Source organism: Telopea speciosissima, chromosome 7, assembly GCF_018873765.1.
Source record: "Telopea speciosissima isolate NSW1024214 ecotype Mountain lineage chromosome 7, Tspe_v1, whole genome shotgun sequence".
Taxonomy (NCBI): Eukaryota; Viridiplantae; Streptophyta; class Magnoliopsida; order Proteales; family Proteaceae; genus Telopea; species Telopea speciosissima.
In genome coordinates, this window is record NC_057922.1 from 26,686,609 (window position 1) to 26,701,850 (window position 15,242).

A 15,242-nucleotide genomic window follows, 5' to 3' on the forward strand; every position below is an offset into this window, starting at 1 on the left:
CGTAAAATCCTATAGGACTTCATAGGGGTAATCTAGAAAATTATATTTCTTTGTTTTCCCTTTAAATTGATTGATAGTGATGGAGGTTACTTGGAATTCTTTATAAACATAAAGAGACAAGAGGAAAAGGGTTTATAACCCTTTCTCCATTGCTAGTGAAACTGCTAACATCATGCTGTGGATGTAAACATCTTTTTGAACCATGTATATAAATTGTGTGACTATTTTTACTTTTCCATTGTGTTTTCTGCATCGTGTATAGGTTTTCGTTTCTGAACCTTGGATAGACCAAATGTCAAATTTCAAACCCAAATTCAATCGTCAACCCCCATCTACTCTTATATTGCTTGTGAAGCTGCTCTTATCTCATAGTAGACGTAAGCAATTTGCCGAATCACATGTATCCTTTTATTGTGGCTGTTTGATTATTCTTTTTTTGCTACATTGTGTTTTTGCATTGTGGATAGGTTTTAATTTGTAAAAAAAAAAAAATCGTGTGGGGGAGTCTTATTTGGCTCACCAAAATGATAAAACGAATAGCTAAAAATGAAACACTATTACATTGATCATTATTGCTGTATGTACACATCAAGGAATCCTATGTTAGGTAGACCTACATGTATATTTAATGATTAGTGTGAGGAGGGAGGGGTACGAAGAAAGGCAATTTCGAAATAATTAAGTTGTGGCTCTCTGTCTCATCCATTTTGTAGCTGACCACTTCTCTCCTCCCAACACTTCACATCCTCCATGTAAGCTATTCATGTCTGACTCTCCATCTAACCCCTGAAAAACACAACTCAAACAGAATCAAACCTTGGACCCTAAAAAATGTTCCAACTCTTTCACTTTCCATCAGAACAACAACTAAATCTTTTTACCAGGGACAATTTGAAATACAAAAGAAAATATCGAAATACAAGGTGGGAGTGTGTGATTGAGAATTAAGGCTCCAAATTTGACAACAGTTTGGATTTGTTCAGTTTGGCATGCAACATGACAGAAATCAGTTTTTGCAAACTGTACTCCTGATTATACCACCATAGCTACATCCTTTTTTACTACATGCTACTGTCTGAGGTATGTGATTGAGAATTATGCAAACGGTATTCTGAGGTATGTTTTTCACAAGCATGGACATGAATTCACTGAATCAAGGAAGAATCTATGTTCCAGTGGTACACATGGTACCACATGATGAGGGAACTTCTGAATAACGTCATGGATATCAGATTGACAGGTATGACTCATGGATCCAGATCTTCGAACTGTTGTGCATTTCTATGAAACCACTGGCAAAACTGCAGCACTCGTCAATTTGATTAATTCAACTAAGACGCTAAGTCAGACAGGTCATCAGCATAAAAAACCATAAAAGCGAAAATATAAATGAAGAACCAGGAGAAATGAGAACCCTTACTCTTCTGAATGTTGTCACTTTGGTGCATATATAGAATACAACCTGGCAAACCACCATTCATCTAATGATTGGGATCATTGGACATTCTAAATTATTTTGTAGCAGCACATCCACTAAGGATATGACAAATGTTTACCGCTATGAATAGGCTACTAGCACAATTCATAATGGTTTGAAGATCTCAAACTACTTGATCAGTTTGCTTATGCATTTAATGATTTTGTTCTACCATTTATTTAACTGTACATTAAAAGCCTCATTATTAACTTGAATTTTAGCACGCAACATATATTCAATTTAGATAGAAAAAGGGAGAATCAAGAAAACAAACCATGCTCCAGAACAGCACTGCATCCCCTTTGGCTGGTTTTACACACAACCCTTTCATTGTCCTCGCCCCACAGGTACATTCCCCAGTTCCAGCCTGTAATCATTTGCAATTTAAAGCATACGTAGAATAAACCACCAAAAGGACCTTCTAAAAAAAAAAAGACAAAGCTCACCCCTAACCCCCCACCCCCCCCCTCCAAAAAAAAAGACACAAAGGAGCTAGGAAACTGAATACTAGGCATCCAAGGGAATCTCTCCAAGAAGTTAGATGTTATCTGAAAACAAAAATTACGGTGCTCTTTCTGCACGGATCCCAGGCCATAATAGAAAGTACAATGTGCCACTATCCTATTACGTGCTGCAGAAGTATCAATTAGCAAGCAAGAAGTTTACACTTTATACACAGTTTTACACAAGCATACAGGCATATTCACTCACAAAATTCTGTGCAGGATAACGTTTGTTAACTTCATTTTGAACAATGCCAATACATTAATACATTCTGTGGTGAGATATGTCATTGAAGAAGAAGACATCCAGATAAAAAATGAATAACAATATTGTGCCTTCTTTCAGTGACAGAATCACTAAAGCATATCCCCAGACAGGCACATAACAAGAGTTGGTGCTTAATTATTCCAATAAAAGGAAAGAGTAAACAATTGAAGATGGCTATAGTAGACCTTATTGCCAGAAAGCAGTTTCTGTTGCCACATATAAAACAAATAAGAGGATTAAATTTGGAAACCAACATTACATCTTAATAGTAATGTTGACTAATTGGCTCCTACCAAATTGAAAGATGTGCTCCCGGATTAAATTTGGAAACCAACATTACATCTTAATAGTAATGTTGGCTAATTGGCTCCTTCCAAATTGAAAGATGTGCTCCCATTAGTTTATACATGTACTTACATATTTCATTGAATCACAATTACATTTTGAGATCCGTTTCCCGCTGCAAAGGGGCACAGGAATTGTTCTTAATTGATTAAAAAGAGTGGTGACAGCATGATAAATTGCTCAAGGGAAAAAGGATCTTTTTTTTTTTTCATAGATGAGGAACATGGATTTAGGCTGGTAATTGGATTTGGATCATGCCTTAGTGTGTGTTTGTTGTTGAGAGACTTCATGTAAAAACTATTGCGTACAATTTGATAACAGTAACTGCTCTTCAGTGTGCATTTAAGCTAACTTGAAGCAGACAACTATTACATAGGAAAGCCAAACAAACACTAGGCGACTTATTAAAATAATATTGAAGAGTACTTTTGTGGCATGCAAGTACTTCAGAATGGCCAGTGGATGGTGGCTCCAGTTAGAAAAACAGAGTCAGAAAAGTCAAAAATTCCTTTCAGCTAACAAACTAAAGCCTATACCCACCACTCACTCGGTTTTTGATATATTGTGGGTTATATTGGTTTATGTTGTACGGGGTATTTTGGGTATTATATGGTGCTACTTAAGTAGGTCGGTTTATGTGCTTGTATGGTGTTATATTTTCAATATAAATATACCTCTCACCCCACGGTTTGAGCAGACTGTTCACAACTCAAACCGTGGGCAGGATCATCTCATATCTTGTTGCTATCCATCTCCCTTCTTCTCTATTGCTACTGCTGGTCCTTAATACCTTGATATTGCCACATGGTATTAGAGCATTATGATCCAGTGGTTATCATATTTCTTCTCGTTTGAGAGTCCTCCTTGGTATTCTCCATTGTGGTCAACAGCAACTAATGTTGTATTTTTCTTTTTTTCTTTTTTGAAACCCTAGTCGATAATATAATGAAGAACTAGGGTTTGCTACTGCTTTGAAGTGTGTACTACATAAACTACTGATGCATGCCGTAATCTCTTTTTTTAATTATTTTTTTAAGGTCTTTGGCAGATTTTGATGGTGCATTTAATTCTAATGTCTAACAGATCAGCCCAATATTCTAGGCCATTGAAGTTCTATCAGAATAGGCTTCTTCCGAAGTGTGGTCCTGATCCAAGCATCTTCTGCAAAGTATTTAAAAATCTCCTGGCTAGCTGTAGGTACTCTGTTTTTTGGCACTTTCTGGAAGAATCAATTTTGCCCAGTTTTGGAGATCAATCAATCAGATATTCCTGATATTCTAGGGCATTACTGCCCTCATTAGTAAGGTCCTTCGACTTCTCTGGGCAAGGGCTGTGGAAGTCTGTATCACAACTGTTAGGAATCACGATGTAAAGGGGGCATAGGAAGTCGTGATTTACTAATCACGACTTCTCTATGGGAGGGTATTTATGTCTTTTATTATTGTTTTATGTTTTTGGGATTTACCCTATTATATAATGAAATCGATGGGGAGTCTCAACCTCACGGTTGTGACTGCCAAGAGTTACAGCAGCTCTGCTTCTTCTTCCTCCCTCCATTCCTTCTCTTCTCTTCTTCTTTTATATTATTACATGGTATCAAAGCAAGGTACTTAGGGCTGTGACATATTTCCCTAGTATCGTGTTCTCCTTTTTTCTCAAGTTTTCAACCTATATTGGTTGATTCATCTCTGGTTGGTGGTTTGCGACTGCTTTAGGACTCTCGTTTGAAGGGGTACAGCACCCTATGCTGTATTGTGGAATGTTTTGAGACTAGTTCATGTTTCAGTATTGAGAACTAGATCTCTCTCTCTTTGTGGTGATCGATTTATGGAGTAGAAGGTTGCGGCTTTATTCTACATTCAGGTATGTGTTGCTGATTGGTTTGTGGCAGTCAGTTTGATCAGTTTTGGGTCAATTTCTGGGCAGACTCTGCGCATATTTTCTGGACATCAATTTCTGGGCAGACTTGGAATCGACTTCTGCATATTTTTCTGCATCATTAATTGGACAGATTAGTTGGATCAATGGGTGATAACAAATCTGTTTTCACTGAAGTTTCTTCCAACAAGTCAGCAGAGAAGAAGCTGGAAGGTGCCAACAATTTTTAACAATGGAAGAAAATTGTTGGGCTGGTTTTGACTGGTTGTGGTCATGAGAAGCATTTGACACAGACCAAGGATGATGCTGATACGTCATGGACAGTAGTAGATGCTCGCATTTTAGGGCAGATGTTAAATTGTATGGATCACAACATTGTTGACCTGGTGACCCATATCGATACTGTGAAGGAATTGTGGGATTACCTGAAAGTTCTGTATTCTGGACAGAACAACCTTTCTCGAATTTATGAGCTGTCCCAGGAATTTTATCGGGTTGATCGGAAGGGTCGTTCTTTGACCCAATATTTTGGAGACTTCAAGAGGATGTATGAGGAGCTGAATTCCTTACTTCCTATTACTTCTGACGTACATCAGATGCAAAATCAGCGAGAGCAACTCGCAGTCATGGGATTTTTAGGTGGTTTGGGTAAAGAATTTGATGCTGTCCGTTCCCAGATTCTTGGTGGCGATAAAGTGGCCACACTTTCAGAGACTTTTTCTTGTGTTCTCTGTGTCTCACGTGAGAGTACGAATGATACCACACCTGTGGATACTTCTGCATTGGCATCCTTCACTCCCAACCGTGGGGGCAGCGTTGGGACTGGTAGTGGGGCTAGTAAGGGCCCAGTATCTGGAAATCAGGCTACTTCAGAGACTTCGGGGGCTGTGAGAACTTGCCATCATTGTGGCAAGCCTGGTCACATCCAACGCTTTTGTTGGAAACTTCATGGTAAACCAGCTCAGTTTGCCAATTCAGCCAGTAGTGATTCTATTGTTGCTTCATCTCCACAGTCCGAGGGGAAGACAGAAAAGATGTCTGATGATGAGTATGAGCGCTTTACTCAATTTCAGCATTCCCAGTCATCTCAAAATTCCCAGTCATCTTAGGTCTCCACTGCTACACTTGTTCAGATAGGTAATGCTACTGCGTGTCTTTCATAGTTTCATCCACTTATTATCCCTGGATCATTGATTCAGGTGCTTCAGATCATATGACTGGGGTTTCAGGTATTTTTCCTTCATTTTGTGTGTCCTCTTCAAATGTTGTATTAGCTGATGGGTCTTTAGCAAAAGTCCGGGGTACAGGCACTGTGCATGTTACCCCTTCTTTGTCATTATCTTCGGTTTCGTATTTGCCCAAATTTCCTTTCAATTTATTATCTATTCAAAAGTTCACCAAAACTTATAATTGTTCTATTACCTTTTTTCCTGGTTATTGTGTTTTTCAGGATCTTACGCCGAAGAAGACGATTGGTAGAGGCCGTGAATCTGGGGGATTGTATCTACTCGAAGACACATCGGCTGTGGCGTGTTCCAAGTGTGGCGCTTCCTCACCAAATTCACTGTCGTTTGGCTCATCCGTCCTTGGAGAGTCTAAAAATTTTGGATAGTCATTTTCGGTCATTGTCCAATTTACAGTGTGAGTCTTGTCAATTTGGGAAACTTCACCGTGTAAGTTATCCCCCTAGAGTCAATAAACGGTCTGACCAACCCTTTTCTTTGGTTCATTCTGATGTGTGGGGTCCTTGTCTGGTCATGTCTAAGTTGAGTTTTCGTTATTTTGTCACTTTTGTAGATGATTACTCCAGAGTTACCTGGATTTATTTAATGAAAAATCGTTCTGAGTTGTTCCATTTTTTGTGCCTTTGTTCTTGAAATTCAGAATCAATTTAGTACTTCTTTGAAAATCCTTCGTAGTGATAATACTAAAGAATATTTTTTTGCCTCCTTCAGTACTTTTATGATGCAGCATGGGATCATTCATCAGTCCTCTTGTGCTGACACACCTCAACAAAATGGTGTGGCAGAGAGGAAAAATATACATTTAATGAAGGTCACTCGATCTCTTCTGTTTGAGATGAAAGTGGCCAAACCTATTTGGGCTGATGCTGTTTTGACTGCATGCTATCTCATTAACCGCATGCCTTCTTCAGTTTTGGGCGGTGGCATTCCATACTCGTTGTTGTTCCCTTCTGCACCATTGTTCGTGTTACCACCTCGTGTTTTTGGGAGTGTTTATTTCATTCGGGATCATCGCCCTGGACTTTCTAAGTTGGATTCTAGAGCACTTAAATGTCTTTTTGTTGGGTATTCTAAAACTTAAAAGGGTTATCGTTGTTATTCATTTGATTTGAATAAATATTTTGTGACAGCTGATGTTACCTTCTTTGAGTCTACTCCTTATGTTGAGTCTTCCACTGTTTCTTCTGATTTGGATGATGACCTGCCCGTATACATTGTCGAAAGTTCTCCTGGTTTGCAGGTTCCTTTGTCATCTACTCTGCCTCCTAGGTCTACGGAACCTCTTGTTGTGTTTCAGCGTCGCACTCCGGACGAGGCTGCAACCCGTATTACACCTTTTGAGAGATAAACCACTCGATTGACGACTTCTACCACGCTTTCTTTGCCAGCAGATCCTGATCCTGCACTAGGTATTTCATCTTCTCCTGCAGTTCCTGTTGTTTCTGATTTAGATGTTCCGATTGCTCATCGTAAGGGTGTTCGCAATTGTACCCACCATTCCATTTCTAACTTTGTTTCATATTCTGGTTTGTCTCCTGGTTGTATTGCTTGTTTGTCTACTGTTGAGCGTCATCCTATTCCTAAGTCTGTTGCAGAAGCCTTGTCTGTTCCTGGGTGGAGAGCTGCTATGACTGAGGAATTATCTGCACTGGAGGAGAATCAGACATGGGACCTTGTTTCCTTACCCTCTGGTAAGTCTGCTATTGGTTGTTGATGGATATTTGTGGTGAAGGTCAACCCCGATGGTTCCTTGGCTCATTTGAAGGCTAGACTTGTTGCTAAGGGTTATGCCCAAGTATATGGTGTAGATTACCTGGATACTTTTTCTCCTGTTGCGAAGCTTACCTCAGTCCGCATCTTGATTTCTTTGGCTGCCATCCATCATTGGCCTTTATTTCAGTTGGATGTGAAAAATGCCTTCTTACATGGTGATCTCCATGAAGAAGTGTATATGGAGCAACCTCCTGGGTTTGTTGCTCAGGGGGAGTCTATTGGTAAGGTGTGTAGGCTGAAGAAATCGTTGTATGGGCTGAAATAGTCGCCTCGGGCGTGGTTTGGCCTATTTACTGATGTTGTATTGGAGTTTGGGCTGACACGATCTGCTAGTGATCATTCGGTGTTTTTCCGGCTGTCTAAGGCAGGAAGGATATTTTTGATAGTTTATGTGGATGATATTGTCATCACAGGAGATGATTCTCCTGGTATTGAGAAGTTGAAAGTACATTTGGGACAACAGTTTCAGACTAAAGATCTGGGAAGGCTGAAATATTTTTTGGGCATTGAAGTTGCTCAATCATGGAAAGGAATTTCGCTCTCATAGCATAGTTGTCATGGCGTCGCCATATCGACGCCATGGCATCATATCACTAGAGAAGTGGGCATATCGACCACCGATATGGATGATGTAAGAATATCGATCGATATGGCCTCTATGTCGTTGCCATGGCGCCGCCATGGACGCAATACCACGACATATGGCCATATCGGGTGACATGGTTGTTTCAAATTATAAAACTTAATTTTTTAACAGTAATTTTTTTTAACCATTTTTTATTTTAATGCTTTTTCCTTCACATAAAAAAAATTAAAAAAACATCAAACATAAAACACTAATACACTATTGACTAATACACAATCACATATTCACATCAGTAATTTTTTTATTTTATTTAGATGGGTTGTTTATTAGCTTTGTTCACTCAATATAAATTACGTTCTTGTAATTGTTTTGTTTGTTTTGTTACTTTTGTAGTCACTTTCATATGAATCATATCTCAACTCTCATGATTTTTCAACTTTATTATCAGCAAGACAATTGCTATCAATTATTTGATAATCCATGATTTCATATACACTAATGGATATTACACTTTCATGAATTAAACCATAGTAGATTAGTAGTACACTTTCATGTTAATTTTTTATGTTATAGGGTATATATTATAGCATACTAAATGACATTAAAAATAGAGAAAATAAAAAATTAAAATATGGTTGATATGATCGCCGTTGCCATGGCGGGCGACATGTCGATATATCGACATGACACCCCTCCACCGACTTGGATTGCCGTGACGACGTGACAACTATGTCTCATAGCGAAAGTATGTTCTTGACCTACTTTCAGAGACAGGGTTGTTGGGTGCTAAACCGTTTGATACTCCTATGGATCCAAATTTGAAACTTATGGCAGATGATGGTGATGTTCTTAAGGATCCTGAGAAGTATCGGAGGCTTGTAGGGAAACTTAATTATTTGACAGTGACTAGACCTGACATCTCCTTTCCTGTCAGTGTACTGAGTCAGTTTTTGTCTGCTCCTCGATCATCACATTGGGATGCAGTTATACGAGTTCTACGATATATTAAGAAGGCTCCTGGACGTGGTCTCTTATATTTTGATCATGGTCATGGGAGGATTGAAGGTTTTTCTGATGCTAATTGGGCAGGATCTCCTGTTGATCGGAGGTCTACTTTAGGATATTGTGTGTTTGTTGGAGGGAACCTGGTGTCATGGAAAAGTAAGAAACAGACTGTTGTAGCTCGATCTAGTACAGAGTCCGAGTAGCGTGCTATGGCTCATGGTACTTGTGAACTGATGTGGATAAAACAGTTGATGACTGAACTTGGGTTTGTTGACAATTCTCCTATGATTTTGTGGTGTGATAACCAAGCTGCTAGTCACATTTCTACTAATCCTATGTTTCATGAAAGAATGAAACACATTGAGATTGACTGTCATTTTGTCCGTGAGAACTGCAACAAGGGATCACTTCTCCGCGTCATGTTCGAGCAGGAGACCAACTTGCTGATTTGTTTACCAAGTCTTTGGGAACTGTAAGGGTTGAGTATATTTGTAACAAGCTGGAGCATAGATGTTCCCAGCTTGAGGGGGAGTGTTAGGAATCACGATGTGAAGGGAGCATAGGAAGTCGTGATTTACTAATCACGACTTCTCTATGGAAGGGTATTTATGTATTTTATTATTATTTTATGTTTTTGGGATTTACCCTATTATATAATGAAATCGATGGGGAGTCTCAACCGTTACAGCAGCTCTGCTTCTTCTTCCTCCCTCCATTCCTTCTCTTCTCTTCTTCTTTTATATTATTACAACAACCAACTGGAAGATGGATTATTTGACTATTACTGCACTGGCTCCCATTGCTTACAAGGATTGGCAATCTGATAATGGCACCTTACTTTGTTGGCCGTGGAATAGTATGGCTGCCAATGTCATATTTCATAAGACAACAAAGGGAGTCTGGGATGAACTCAAAAAAAGTTTTTCTCAAGATAAAAAAATGTCAAGGATATATGACTTTTGACTTGTATGGAAAACTCTTCTCCTACAAGCAAAATGGAAAGTTTGTTGGTGACTACTACAGTACACTTAAAGGCATGTGGGACGAACTCAATATCTCTCAGCCTCCCCCCCTACCCCATCTGACATATGTTCTCAAATCTCAACGTGCTGAGTTTCTTGTTGCTAAGTTCCTGTCTGGATTGGACTCTAATCTTCAGCCTGTCAAGAGTCAAATATTAGTTGGTGAGGAAATTCCCTCTCTGAATGAAGCTTATTGCAGAATTCAGCGGACTGTGTCACCCTCTGGTTAAATCCGATTCACTACCTCTAAGGATAATTTTACTTGTGTTGTTAATAGTGATGGCTGTGGTCGTGCTAATGGTGTTCCTGGTGAGGTCGTGGACATGGCATGAATGGTTGTAGTAATCAACCTTCTGATCCAATTGTTCGTTGGCTCACTCATTGAGGTCGTTCTAATCACACTATTGACAAATGTTGGATGAAGTATGGCAAGCCCCAGTGGGCACAACAATTTGCTAATACTACTGTCTTTGATGGGAATACTAACGTGGTGCCACCTAAGGACACTAATCAGAGTCCTTCAGCTAGAGGTGGCGTCTCATCTCATACTGATATGATCAATTAACTCCTCAAACGAGATCAACAACTTGAAACATCTTCATCCACATCCACGGCTACATTAGCACATTCATATATACCTATATACCTACATGTCTCACTTCCTCATCCCACACTCCTTGGGTCATTGACACAAGCACATCCTCACATATGATTGGTAAGCCAAATTTGTTCTCTTCATTCCAGCAGTCTGATTCTCCATCACAAGTTATTATTGTTGATGGATCCCTTACTAATGTTACCAGTCATGTTGTTGTTCCTTTGTCTTCTATGCTTTCATTATCTACTATCCTTTCTGTTCCCAAATCGCCTCTTAATCTTTCATCTGTTAGTCAATTGACAAAACATCTTAACTGCTCCATTACATTTTATCTTTTTCATTGTGTTTTTTAGGATCTCAAGACAAAGATGACGATTGGTGGAGGTCATGAGAGGGATGGCTTATACTACTTTGACATTGCCTCTTCATCTATGGCGGCATATGCTACTTCTACTGGCGTTTCCCCTTTACATTGGCACTACCTGCTGGAGCACCTTTCTCTTTCCAAGCTACAGCATACAATCCCTAGTTGCAAGTCTATTTCCCGTCTAGAGTGTGAAGCTTGTGAGCTTGGCAAGCATCACCGTATAGTTTTTACGTCACGTAAAGAGTCTAGTAGTCGCTCTTTATTTGTTTTACTTTATTCTGATATTTAGGGCCCATGTAGGGTCAAGAGTCAGTTCAGTTTTTATTATTTTGTTTCTTTTATAGACGATCACTCTCGCATGACATGGTTGTACCTTTTAAAAGATCATTCTGATTTGTGTCTTCAAACAATTTTATAATGAAATAAAAGTTCAATTTGGTGCTTAAAAATTTTGCGTATTAACAATGCTCTTGAGATTACCAAACATTAGATTTCACCTTTTTGTTCTGACAATGGCATTATTCACCAAACCAGCTGTTCTTATACATTTTATCTTTTTCATTGTGTTTTTTAGGATCTCAAGACAAAGATGACGATTGGTGGAGGTCATAAGAGGGATGGTCTATACTACTTTGACGTTGCCTCTTCATCTACGGCAGCATATGCTACTTCTACTGGCGTTTCCACAATCCCTAGTTGCAAGTCTATTTCCCGTCTAGAGTGTGAAGCTTGTGAGCTTGGCAAGCATCACCGTATAGTGTTTCCGTCACGTAAAGAGTCTAGTAGTCGCTCTTTATTTGTTTTACTTCATTCTGATATTTAGGGCCCATGTAGGGTAAAGAAGTTCAGTTTTTATTATTTTGTTTCTTTTATAGACGATCACTCTTGCATGACATGGTTGTACCTTTTAAAAGATCATTCTGAATTTGTGTCTTCAAACAATTTTATAATGAAAATAAAAGTTCAGTTTGGTGTTTAAAAATTTTGCGTATTGACAATGCTCTTGAGATTACCCAACATGAGATTTCACCTTTTTGTTTTGACAATGGCATTATTCACCAAACCAGTTGTTCTTACACACTTCAACAAAATGATGTTTCAAAAATAAAAAACCATAATCTGTTAGACATTGCTAGGTCTCTAATGTTCCAAAGATTTATTGGGGTGATGTTGCGTTGACCACCTGTTTTTTGATTAACCTGATGCTGTCTTCTGTCCTTCATAATCCAACCTTCCATTGTTTAGTTTACCTCCTCATATTTTTGGCTGTCAATGTTTTGTCCACAATCCTCGTCTTGGCCTCGATAAACCATCTCCTTGGGCTACCAAGTGTCTTTCTTGATTACTCCCATACCAAAAGGCTACTGGTGTTTTGATCATGTTACTCAGTTTGTTCGTGTTGATGTTACTTTTTTCGAGAATACACCCTATTTTAGTGGCTCTATTTCTGATTTAAGTCCTATCTTTCCTAGTCCCCCTCCTATTCCTCAGATCATTCCTCTTGAGGCTTCAGACCCAAACCTATAGGGGTGCTCTTATAGGCAAGAATTTAAGTATCGGTATTGGGTATCATATCGGAAGGGTGATTTAAGAGACATATTGTATAGTATCGGAGAGATGCAAGATAAACTAAAGATACAAATGAAAATGGTCAAGAAATGCATGGATGTGCTTATAATGCATATAAAATACTGTTTTGAAGCATAGAACACCATATTATGCCATATATAAATATGTATCAGCTTGATGCGAGGATTTGAGTTGTTTTTACCTATTTAGTGATGCATAAAAATAAAATAAAAAACCCCAGCATTAGAAAGTTGAAAATTGCACCCACCGCCGAAAATCCAGTTTTTGTTCTTGAACTGGGGGGTTGACTTTTTATCCCTTTGGAATTTTATTTTTTAACTATTTTTATTGGATTCACATAGGGGGTATTTGCTTATTTATGAGTAATATCTTAAGTAAACAAAAACATTTACTTAAATGATATTAGGTATAAATAAGTGTATGTCCTGGTTTCTGGCATAAATAAGTGTCTGTACTGGTTCGAGCTAGGTTTCCCCACATTTCGATGGGCATAAGTTTCGAAACTTGCGAAATTACCATCATCTCGACCAAAACCAGCCGAAATTGGTCGAAACTGTGAACTTTTTAAAATACATGCAGGTTTCGTCTTGGCTTTCCACGAAACCGAGATATCTCGGAAATCTCGGTCAGTTTCGACCGAGATCTTGTTCCATGGACCCAATTAACCCAAATAGAGTTGTGTTTAGAGAAGATTTTCCAGATTAGCTTGAGGATGCCAGCAATGTTATAGTCTCTTCGCATTTAATGGTCTTTCTAGGCCCATCATTTCAAAAACCATTACTTATTATCCTTCTAGACTAAAACATGTACCACATACACCTACAAACTTCCCCCATCCCTTCCGCTTTAACCAAGTAAAAGGGTGAGGACCAATATAGAATGTCCATCAGAAAGGGACTTCTGAATTGGTCATTACATGGATTCATGGTATTCAAAGTCCATATCTGCTCCATGGCTTACCGGGTTTTGTACTCTTTTTATTTTTTTTTTTAATCCCGAATATAATCTGGGACCCGGGGCAGCCCCTAGAATTTTATTAATTCCCAAAAAGAATAAAAAAATACATGGGAGGGACATTCTGCCTTACCCCAGCCCCTGAAAAAGAACACTCACGGCCTTGCCTCCACTCAAGCCCTTACAAGATTAAGCCAAAAAACCTAGCTCCTAAGCATCGGCAAGCTTGCCTTGTCCTCCCTAAGGATCACCTGAAGCTTACCAGAGGGAATATCGTCCTAGTGGAAAGTGATAGATGAACCCGAATCACAAGCTAGGTTAGCTAACCAATCAGCTGCGCTATTACTTTCACGGAAAGCAAAGACCACTGAATCCCGGCCTTCAGAAATCAAAAACATGATCTCCTGGAACCAATACCAACCCTGCCACAAATTACACCTGTTCTGATTGATCATTCTAACAATATTAGCAGAGTCCGAGTTTACCACCACATCTCTGAAGCCTAGGGCCTGGCAAAGGGCTAAGCCATCCCTTAGAGCTCTCAACTCAGCAATCGAGTTCGTGCAGTTACCATAGAAGTTGGAGAAGGCTGCCAACACATCTCCCCTCGTGTTTCTTACAACACCCCCACCCCCTCCTAACCCGGGGTTTCCTCTGCAGGCGCCATCAACATTAAGCTTCACAGAAACAATCGGGGGACACCAATACACCGTGTATTGTACTCTTACCCTAGGCTACAGAGATGATTGTGATGACGAATAAAAAATGGCTATATCATTTAACAAATAACATTTTTTAATATTTCTAGATATTTTTTATGTTTGTTGTTAGAACAAGTCATCTTACAATGCCAACCTGTATGTTAACACATGATTCTGATGTTGTATATGGGAATATAAATACAAAAGTTAAGACTAGACTTTTTTTTTTCTTTTTGACAAAAGTTGGACTAAACTCTAATCAACTATAAATATACAGTATTAGCTTGAAAAAGGTGCTAGACAAAACTTTTTTTATTTATTTATTTTAACATTTAAGTTCATTAGAAGGTTGTGATTTGAAGATGTAGATGCTCACAATCTCAGAAACTTTCTAGAGTTTATTTGATGCAGGCGAGTTTATAACTTACTCCCAAAGAAAGAAGATAACCAAAGAGGCCTTAGTGGCCAACAACTTAAAGAAGCCCTGGGCTTCTTTAAGTCCTGCTGGCATGGACCTTTAAGGCCCGTTGGTGAGCCTGTTTTTTATCCCAAGTCGTGGGCTTAGCTTTAGTTGTTTTGTTTAACTTAAAGACATTACCAAGCATGGTGGGTTTCCTTAATAGATAGGGACTCTTTCTCTTTTTATATTTATATTAAAGCTTGTAGCCTATTCTAGGCATCCAACAAATTATTCAATGAAGAATGGCTATTTCCTTGTTGCTGCTGTCAAAGGAGCTGCAGTGAGACTCAGTTGAGAGTGAGAAACTCTTGGGATTGGAGGGATTCTGATCTAGATCAATTGGTGGGAAATCAACGGTCATATCCTCTTCTCTATTTATTGTTTTCTTCTCCCAAGTGTTATTTCATCCATTGTTTGTTGATTATTCTAACTAAGGTTTGGAAGGGTTCATCATCAGTTTTATTGTTGTTT

General features: G+C 38.9%; 1 protein-coding gene across 3 annotated transcripts in view; it reads right to left on the reverse strand.

Annotated features, from left to right (window-relative positions):
- Positions 1 to 541: 541 nt before the first annotated feature.
- Positions 542 to 15,242, reverse strand: part of LOC122670046 (prolyl 4-hydroxylase 1) — a 38,939-nt gene continuing 24,238 nt past the window's right edge. For all 3 annotated transcript variants that reach the window (XM_043866992.1, XM_043866994.1, XM_043866993.1), the window contains 2 exons: positions 1,752 to 1,844; positions 542 to 786 (listed from right to left, as the gene is read on the reverse strand). In XM_043866992.1, coding sequence (XP_043722927.1) covers positions 679 to 786; positions 1,752 to 1,844 — 201 coding nt within the window. In that variant the 3' untranslated portion in view covers positions 542 to 678. The remainder of the gene's footprint in view (positions 787 to 1,751; positions 1,845 to 15,242) is intronic.